Raw genomic sequence first — 10,823 nt, forward strand, 5'->3', positions numbered from 1 at the left:
TTCTTCCATAAAGAGATTTCCTTTTTTTATTATTATTAGTACTAATAGTAGCAGCATGAAGCAGTTGCTTCCATGTCTTCTCATTACTGAACTGGTGTGGTGGTACTTCAACTCCAGAGATATTTCTGCTGTCCTCCAAAAGAATACAAGCCTATAGAGCTCCAATAACCACACATTTTGTAGAACTGTTCTTGCTGTAGTGAATCTTGTTGTCTCTCGTTTTTCTTCCTGTTGTTAAATCTTTCAGTGCTAGTCGGTTTCAACTAAGGGAAATTACTGTGACAGATTGTTGGTTATGGTCAGCTAGGTTTTGCTCCAGAGTAGACTCGTTGAAATTAATAAGCTTGATTAAGTTAGGTTCATTTTATTCACTTGGTCTGAATAAAATTTAAAAAGCACCCTATATTAGTTCCATTTCTTTTCTTCCCTTATATCTATTTATTTATTTAGTATATTTATATCCTGTTTTTTAACTACAGTCTTCAAAGTGGCTCACAATATTTATAAACATGCAATAGATACTTCAAGAGCCACTCACTTAAAACAAAACAAAATCAATCTGCTCCATTTGAGCAACTGATGTTCTTTTCCACAGGGCAACTGGTATTAGATGGCTCGTGGGGGGGGCGTCATTTGCAGGCTTCCAATTCAAACACAACTGCCATTGTAGAGCTCCTTTTCAGTGTTTGTGTTTCTTAACAATGCCACAATTCTATTTCTGTATTTCTTGCCCTGTCTTAAGGAGAGGGTAGTTGTTCTTCACATTGAGTAGTACTGAAGGGCAGGGTGCATATAACCAAGAAGTCTGGATTTTTGTCCTCATCGTTTATTCTGAGAGTTTGATGTTTGTCCTAGCAGGTGTTCACATTTAGCTGGCGAGAGGACATCCGTCCAGGAGACCCCCAGCACACAAAGAAATTCTGTTTTGATGCTGTTTCCCACAACAGCCCAGTGACTCTCTATGACTGTCATGGAATGAAGGGGAATCAGCTATGGAAATACAGGAAAGTGAGTGTGTTATTACTCAGAATGTGGAAACCATTACTTCTGCATTATGGTTACCTGTAATATATTGAAAAATATTCATATTGTAATATTTTGTCCCTATGTTTGGGACAACATGTTATGTAGAATCCCCTTTTTATTAAAAGAACAATAGGGCATATTAACATCTCTACCAGAGATAGCAAATAAACCTGCTTGTTGTAAGTGTACCATATAAAGTGGTATTCAACTGTTCCATGATAGGAACTTTTCCATGATAGGAACTTTTCCATGATAGGAACTTTTCCTATCATGCCACTCATATGCTGCTCTTCTAATTGGGAACAGGGGTGCTTCAGATATTGGACTTAAACTCCCCTCACCAAACTCCCCTTAGCCAAACTAGCTGGGGCTGATGGGAATTGGAGTCCAACAACAACAACAACTGATGGGCCATAGGCTTTGAAAAGTTTATCCTTTTTTAAAAAAGGAACAAAGACCTGGGATTATATTCATGGATGGCAGAAATACTCAAAAGCAATGATAATTGCAGTATCTATAAAGTACACATTTTCACGATACAAAATAAGGAATCGTAAGGCAGGCTTGGGTAAACTGTTGTCATGAGGGCAAGACATCTTTGCAAGGAATCTCAGGGTTCAGATCTCATCATTGACCCCTGCTCCATAATATCAGTGAACCCAATTCTAGCATTCTTAAGCCACATGAAGAAGTGTTGAAGTTCAGTGAGGTGTAGCCCAGATATTCCAGTGCCTGCTTCAGAAAGATTGGGATACAAGCAAGAGTTGAAGACAAGGACAATAAGTTAACAATATGCTTGTGAGAAACACTATTCCAAGTGAGGTCTAGTGGATAACCTGTTGGATTTGAATAAGGGAAGAGTGATTTTCTTTATCAGTACTCATTTTTTATTTCAATTGTGAAGATATATATATTTATTTATTTAATTTGTTTGAAAGTGCTTAGCTAAAGCAATGTACAATAAATGTGGAGAAATGCTACTTCTAAAGAAGAGCTGCTGTTAGATGATAAGTAATAAAATGACAGATACATTTTTCTTTTAAGCTGCTTTCTGAAATCTGTGGCATATATTCAAGTCCAGCAAAGTGATTTCTAATTTTCATTCTTAGGACAAGACTCTTTACCACCCAGTAAGTGGCAGCTGCATGGACTGTAGTGAGAGTGACCGAAAAATCTTCATGAGCACATGCAATCCTTCCTCTCCAACACAGCAATGGATATTTGAACACACAAATTCAACAGTCTTGGAAAACTTTAACAAGAATCTTGATCTTTAAAGACTATCTATATGTATATATTACAGCTATAATTTTTACAGGGGAGATGACAAATTTTTTTAAAGAATAATTTTTTAAAAACAATAAAAGGGAAAATCTCAGGAGAGGGTGTGACTATCAGGCCAGTCTTTACTTTGATGATGCTGCATCCCATTAACAAGATGTCTAGAAATCTATATTGCTATAATTACACCACAGATTGAAACCTAGTTCTCTAATGCAGGACCGCATCCTTTCATAATCTTCTAGTTTTTCAGCTATTAAGGTCACATCTAAGCCCGCGTATTTTTCATAAGGGTAATGTGCAACTGTCATGAATTCTGCACCACATTGTCTCAAAGCCAAACCCATAGATCCATGCAGCAGCCAAGGATTAGTGTTATGATAATGCATATCTCCAGTCCAGATGGTTTAAGAGCAATGTTGTGACACTGACTTTTTACACTGACCCTTAGTTTTGGTGGCATGAAGTTGTTCATTGCACTGGAGCTCTTGAATAGAGCCGTTCCCTACCAAGAGAGAGGTTTGCAGCATGAGGAACTTCCGACTGCAGCCAATCCCTGTCAAAAGCTGAATGCAAACCCCTTTCAACAGGCATCTTCCTTTGCAGCCCAGCTTGAGTTCAAATGTAGGAAGAAGAGAGAAAGGCTCTTGGAGTACACTCCCAATTCTTTCATTTGAAGCTGGGCTGCCTGACATGGCAATGTCAGCTTATTGGCAGGTGGGTGACCCTACCCACCTGTCAAAGTAGTCTACCTGGGAGGGGAGGGGAACTCAGGATCCCACCCACCAGACAGATCCTCTGCCAGACCCCTGAGTTAGGCAAATCAGCTGAGTCATGGATAATATACCTGTTCACGGACATATGACTTGAACTCAAAAGACCCAGTTATACAAACAGAACTAGGGCTAAAATTCTAAGATCACTCCATGAAATTTAATTCCCCAATAACATGGGTGAGACAAACTTCCAAATAAGTATGTTTTAAGATTGCAGTGAAATTCTTAGCAACCTACCTGTTAAACCAACTTACAACATCCAGCCACACCTGGGACTGCATGCACAACAATATCCTACAATAAAATGACAACTGCAGTGCTCTACAAAAGTAAAGGATTCATACAGTGCAGCATCTTTCACAGCTTAGGCCTCCCTAAATCTCATTCCAAATGACTTAAATGACCATCTTTAAAATATTCATTGAAAATAACAAGTGTGATTCCTGTCAGTTTTTCATATTCACAAATTTGAATTTACAAACTCCCCAGTTCTGTGTTAGCTGCAGTTTTACTCAGCATTTCCCATTGCCCAATATTTTTAGGTTAGTGAATTGGGCAAAATATTTTACAGCACAATTTTCTTGGCTTCAGTTACACTTTGATATCATTAGTTTTTCTTGACGTACAGTATCTTAAACCTGCATTTTTGTTCAACTCAGGCTGAGATCTGTTTTAAAATTTCACTAGTGATAGATGATTTCCTGTGGGGATTTTTAGAGGATTGTTTTTAATGCCTTCCCATGTGTTAACAGGTGCTAATTTGCCTCTTCCAGTTCTACCTCACTAGTCTGTCACTGGTTATCAAAACAATGTCTCTGGTATACTCAGAAGATCAATTCATACTTAGGTTTATTTATTTTGTTCAGTTAAGGAAAAGAATCCACATGCAGGGATTTCCTGTTAAGGACACCAATATGAAAGGAAAGAGCTGTTCTGGGTGTGAAGGCTTCCTTCTGCATGCATATATAGACTGCTGATCATGACCTCTTTCCTTTATTTCTTCCAACGCTGATTTCTTTCCCCTCAATTCTGATTCCATGTTTGTTCCAGTCATCCCATGTTTGTTCCAGTCATCCTTACATTTTTCCATCAAAAGTAATATGTGTCAAAGAATTTAGCAAGCTAGTACACTTTCAGTTAATGACATATCTAATAACTAGTGCTGTTTGCAGTGGGCTACTAACCAGATGGCAAAGTAACGAGTTTGAAAATTAAAAAGGCCATTAATTCATATTTCATATTCCCCGTTTAGCTGCAGAATCACATACCCTTCTGCTTACTTCCCATCATCTTTTTGTTCCCTGTAATGTTTTCTCTGCAATAAAACTGAAGGCCATTTTCTAGGCAGGGTGAAAACGTAATTAAGCTGAATAGTCAATACATAGGTTGAGTTTGAAGTTCTGTAATGTTTTAGTGTTCATGCAGTAGTAATCTTTACAACAGTCCTGCAAAGTAGACCAGTATTAGTGCAAGGCTGTCTAACAAGTTCATGATTGAGGTGAGACTTTAATTTAGGGAGTTTTTATCTTGCAATCTCAGGACGCAGGTGGCGCTGTGGGTTAAAGCCTCAGCGCCTAGGACTTGCCGATTGAAAGGTCGGCGGTTCGAATCCCTGCGGCGGGGTGCGCTCCCGCTGCTCGGTCCCAGCGCCTGCCAACCTAGCAGTTCGAAAGCACCCCCAGGTGCAAGTAGATAAATAGGGACCGCTTACCAGCGGGAAGGTAAACGGCGTTTCCGTGTGCAGCTCTGGCTCGCCAGATGCAGCTTTGTCACGCTGGCCACGTGACCCGGAAGTGTCTCCGGACAGCGCTGGCCCCCGGCCTCTTAAGTGGCGCACAACCCCAGAGTCTGTCAAGACTGGCCCGTACAGGCAGGGGTACCTTTACCTTTACCTTATCTTGCAATCTCAGACACTTTACTATGTTGCTCTAGGAAAGTTTCTCTGATTGTTACTAACCTGCTGAAACCAAACACCAAAAGCCAGATGTTAAAATATTCTTAAGAGCTTCCTCTCTGCAGCAATATAAATATTTGTCAAGTTACAAAATATCTTAAACATATTTAACTCTGGCTGAGTGGCGATCTCTGCACATAAGTAATGCATTCAATCCTGGAAGCCCCAGGCAATGGTTTGAAAGCATTGTTAGCAGGCCACCTGCTGGTTGAGAAATGAAAATGCATTTTACTACTTTTATCTTTAATCTTCTGCTTTACTTATATTCATAATAACTAAAGCATGAGTCTATAAAACCATATTTGCATGCATGATAAGTGTGTCAGATAACAAAACTGAAAATACTTTGCTCTTGAATATTTTAGGATGTGTAGCTAAGATTCCTGGTCACACTTCAGTTACTTGACCTCAACTTCCTTGTGCTAAGCAAAAAAACTGTTCAGTTGTGCTGACACTGAGGCTTTTGGAGGAAAGCAGTGTGCACAGTATTAACATGCACATTGGCTGTCCGTGTTTTGTTCCAGTCAGGCCTGATTCATACTTTTGATTTCAGCATAATTGCTGCTTGAGAAGCAGCTCCACAGGATGGATCAAAGAGAGTGTAGTGGGGGGGACGGTGGGTAGGTTGAGCAAGCAGTTTGTGTGAAATGGCTCCCTACGTGGTGGTAGTGATTTCAGCATGGCATCTCAATTCAAAAATTTAATGTTTTCAATGGTTTGGTTGAAATGTGTGGACTGAAATGTGTCTGTTGCTAGCAGTGATATTATCTGAATCCTTCAAAGCCATCTGAATATCTTGGCTGCAGGAAATAACCCCATCTGGTTTAGAAAATTCTTGCATTCAAACATACACCTTTTGTGGTCTTAAGTAATGATATCAAAATCAAATTTAACAGCATCATTAAAATAAAGAAGTGCCTTTTTAAATGCAAATGTTCAGCCAGTACCTAAACTTGAACAATTTCCTAGTGCCTTGGACTGGAGTGGGCTGTTGGATGTACAAGAGTACAGTACAATGTGCAATTAGTTATGTTTTAGGAAGATTTTTGTGTTTAAATATCCAATTTCAAGTTCATATTGTAGAATGGAAAGTTTATGGTCTTGGTTTAGAAAACCAGTTGCTAAGTTTCATTACTCAAAACAAGAATGGTGTAAAGGACATGAATGAGCATCCCTATATACCCCTGATGGCTGATTCTGACAGTAAGTGGCTCATGATCCCAAATGTTGGCATACAAACATACAAGGTTCACCATGCAGTGTCTTCCACCAATAGTCTATGACACATATCAAAATAAATCAACAGGGTAGCTTCCATAAAATGTATGGGTCATTCATTAGAAATATTTGTCAAGATCTAGTCCAGGCTTCCTCAACCTCGGTCCTACAGATGTTTTGAGACTATAATTCCCATCATCCCTGACCACTGGTCCTGCTAGCTAGGGATCATGGGAGTTGTAGGCCAAAAACATCTGGAGGGCCGAGATTGAGGAATCCTGATCTAGTCAGCATCATAACAGAGAAGCAGTAAAGCAACTTATTTCCACCCTCGTACTTGAATACCTTTTTCACAATGGTATCTGTTTCACTCAACAGAGCAAACACCTAGAAGAGTTTGACCCAAAAGCCTCTTTAAAGCATATCCCAAGCAGTTGAAAGGTTAGCTATCAGGACAATGTGTGAGTACAGTGTTCCTGTAGGCCATAGTGGTGTGACACAAGTCATTACAAGGATTCATGGGCTATATAAAAAGACATATTTTCACCAAAAAATGGCCTCGGTACTGTATACCTGAAGAAGCATCTCCACCCCATTGTCCAGCCCGGACACAGATCCAGTGCCAAGGGCCTGCTGGTGGTTCCCTCGCTGCGAGATGTGAGGTTACAGGGAACCAGACAGAGGGCCTTCTTGGTAGTGGCGCCTGCCCTGTGGAACGCCCTCTCAGCAGATGTCAAGGCAATAAGCAACTATTTTACTTTTAAGAGACAACTGAAGGCAGCCCTGTTTAAGGAAGTTTTTAGTGTTTGATGCTGTATTTTTTTTAATATTCAGTTGGAAGCCGCCCAGAGTGGCTGGGGAAACAATAATAATAATAATAATATCATCAAAACAATACCGCAATTTGATTAGATATTTGCTATGAAGCTGTGATGTAAAAAAAACAACCACCACATCTGAAAAGAGCAGAAGACTTACAGTAGTTTGCTTTATGTTTCATAGAACTACTCACAGTACTAACATGGATATAACCACCCCTGGTTTAAGACAGTCTAAACTAGTGTAAGCAGTCTGATTAGCTTCTTAATATACTGTAATAGCAAAACTAGCTGAATTCCTACTAATTTCAACAGGACTTGCTGCTTAGCATGTACAGAAATGCTCAAAGGCCTTGCTGCAGAGTCCTTCTGGGCACGCTATCAAATATGAAGAAGAGTTCTAGAAGGTTGCGTAACTTGCTGTAAACATTGAGGCATTTTCCACCAATTTTATTTCATTGGAAAGTGTTTGGAAGATACTAACAGCATAGAGGTGTCTTCTCAACTTTGTGAATTTGCTTCTGTTTTGTGGGTAACAATGTCCAAAATTAGATGTGATGGCAGCAAACAAATGGGGAAGGGAGTCTTAAAACAAAAAGAGTGTACCTGTGAGAGCCTGTGGAAAGAGTTTGTGTGCAGAGAGAAAGAGAAAGTGCTTGAACCTTCCCCATACCTGCCACTCACCTTCCTGTGGCCCCCTCCTCACCAGTTCTTTGCTTCCCAGCCAGGCTCTTTTCCTATATCAGAGCCTAGATGAGCGAAAAGTGACATGGGGGGACAGCCCACAAGGAGATGCTCTGAAGACAGGGTGAGTGGTTAGGGTTTAGCACTTCTTCCCAAATAAACCTTTTAAATTATATCTCATACAAATTGCTTTATTTGTGATGGGAGGTAGAGAAGTGTAGCTGCAAATACTCACATGTAGTTTGGCTTTAGATTTTTCCAGGGTCTCAGTGTTATAAACTCTATATGATTTCTAAGATGTCACATGTAATCATATATGGAACAAGATGACAATTTAGATAAAAATTCATTACCCATTCATAAAAAGGCTTTTTGACCTGCATTCTGTTCAGGACTATCTTAATAGTGATTCTGTAGTCACCCAGAGATTTCCAGTTTCAGTTTGATTAGCACCATGCAAGCACATTCCATTGTTGCAAATAGGTAGGAGCTTTTTATCCTAAATAAAATTATATTAACTAAGTTAATGACATTGCATTGTATAATCAAGCTAACTGGCTAAGGTTGCAATTGTAACACCACTTACCTGGGAGTAAGCCCATTGACTTCAGTAAGCCTTACTTCTGAGAAGAAATGGTAAGGATTATGTTGGAAAACACCATCTCTCTTCCAACAATAGTATCAAGTGGCCAACTATGTTTTGAGATGATGTTATACAGGGACTCTTTGTTTCAACATTGTAATGCATGCTTAACAGGTTGTTTGAAATTGGATGTTGCAGCATAAACCAGTGTATTTATTTTGTGCATCTCAGGACACTGTCCTATTGTGTTGGGGGGAGGTAACGGATGTCTAGCACTTTAATTTAGAATCTTTGATAAATTGGAAATCATTTGGGTGTAAGGTATAGTGTTTCTAAGAGATGAATGGACTTTCTTTTATAATATATTTAAAATAAATTTGTATTGTGTCTTTTTCTGAACATCTTTGGAAGTGTTCTGTTTTGCATTAACCAAAGCATTTTATGTGGATATCGTCTGGATTGAAAAGTGTCCTGCGATCATATTGCCTTCCAAAATGTACTCTCCAGTAGCTTCAAATCCCAGACTACTGCAGACATTGACCTCTTGGTTTTTATCACTTTTTTAAAAACATCAAGTATTTTTTCTGAAATTTGTTATACTTAAACATGAGACTTAGAGAGTTGGGGTGTAGTGAGTTGCAAGAACTGCCTCTCCCCACATGAACCATCTGAGACCTCATGGTCTTCAACAAAGGCCTTCTCTAAGGGAAGTGTGGAAGGGTGACTACATAAGAACAAGCTGTTTCAATAGTGGCTCCCCATCTGTGGAATGTCCTCCCCAGCGAAACATGTCTGGTGCCATCATTGTTGGTTTTTAGGCTCCAGGCCAATACATTTTTATTTGTCCAGGCTCTGATTGTTAAATTAGCTTTTATTCTGGTACTCACCTTTTAGTGGAGCAGGACTTTATCTTCTTGTCTTGTTGGATGAGCATTTTACAAATGTTGTATGTCATTTAAAATTTGGCTTTTAATTGATTTTATCTGTGTTTTACGTTGCTTTGAGACTTCTTTTGTTTTGTATCTAGCAACTAACAAATGCAATACATTATTTTTTTATTCCACTTTTATTCCACTTAAAACCAGTGTCTAACATTAAACAATAATGTTAGAGATACAATGGATAAAATCATTTAAATACACCATAAAATCAGAAAGGCTTGCTTTTAAAACCCCTACTCCAAAAAAGCACAAATTCACCAGGTACCTGAAGTTCAATAGGGGAGGGCCTGTCTGAACTCAAGCGGAAGAGGGGTCCACAGCATTGGCTCCACAATACTGAATGGGCAGCTCTGATAGATGAGAGCCCTGCAACTGAACCATGGTGGTCTGCTGACAGCAACTCTCCTCAACCTCAGTGATCAGGCATGGATATAATGCATTGCGATCAAAGTATCCTGGGCCAAAGATATTAGGAGCCTTATGAAGTTTCCAGCCCCTCATGTGCATAGACATTTGGTTCATGCTACATGTGTGAGTGGGGTTTGACTGAAAAAAGCTGGCTACTTTGGTCTAGGGTGAGAGAAAGGTATCACTGCTCCCCCCTTGGATCCCCGAAAGTCCTCCTGTCTGGCATTAGAGGTAACCTAAGGGAGAGTGGTGGAGCTGCTAAGAACCTCTGGCATGTCTGGTCTACCCAGACTAGCAGTTGGGGAAGGGAGTGAAAGCTCTTCTTGCCCCACCAACTAACAGTGGTACCTCTGGTTACGTACTTAATTCGTTCCGGAGTTCCGTTCTTAACCTGAAGCACCACTTTAGCTAATGGGGTCTCCTGCCGCTGTGCCGCCAGAGCACAATTTCTGTTCTCATCCTGAAGCAAAGTTAGTGGAGTCTGTAACCTGAAGCGTATGTAACCCCAGGTACCAATGTATAGCCAAAACTCAAGTTTTTTGGCCCTCATTCAGTCCATCACTCACCCATACAATGGTCCAGATCATGTGAGACTCCTGACTCAGATGTTATAAATAGAACTGTGTTTCATTGGTGTACTAATGACATTTTGCCCCCAAACCCCTAATGACAGATCCCAGTGGATTCATACAGAAGTTGAACATCATTGGCGACAAGATAGAACACCATAGTACAAAGATCATAGGGCTGAAAACACACATTTTTCTTACCTGTTGATTTCTGTTTAATAATAATAATAATACTGGATTATATTCCTTATATATGGAATGATCACTCCCTCTGCTGGATTATGTAGGATAAATGCAGTCTATGGAGAATGCTGAGCAATTAAAAAAAAAAATCCCCTTCGAAATCTCAAAGCCCACACACTTGTTCTGGTCCCATACATACCCATTATATACTTCTATTTAAACTCAGAGGAGCTCTGCAAACATTTGTATCAGTATCCTGTTATGTGACCAATCCGCTCTCTGTATCATTTAGCCAATCCTAATCTAAGAATAAAGCCATTCTTGGAGAACTACCAACTCTTAATTAAGACTTTTCGGGCGGATTTGTCTCGTTTGCCTGTTC

General features: G+C 39.7%; 1 protein-coding gene across 1 annotated transcript in view; it reads left to right on the forward strand.

Moving 5' to 3' along the window:
- Positions 1-8,739, forward strand: part of GALNT10 (polypeptide N-acetylgalactosaminyltransferase 10) — a 39,224-nt gene extending 30,485 nt beyond the window's left edge. The window contains exons 11-13 of the mRNA XM_083728737.1: positions 859-1,008; positions 2,136-4,629; positions 4,994-8,739. Of these exons, the coding sequence (XP_083584863.1) occupies positions 859-1,008; positions 2,136-2,303 (318 nt within the window). The 3' untranslated portion in view covers positions 2,304-4,629; positions 4,994-8,739. The remainder of the gene's footprint in view (positions 1-858; positions 1,009-2,135; positions 4,630-4,993) is intronic.
- Positions 8,740-10,823: the final 2,084 nt, after the last annotated feature.

This window comes from Podarcis gaigeae, assembly GCF_964106915.1.
Source record: "Podarcis gaigeae genome assembly, chromosome: 2".
Lineage (NCBI taxonomy): Eukaryota > Metazoa > Chordata > Lepidosauria > Squamata > Lacertidae > Podarcis > Podarcis gaigeae.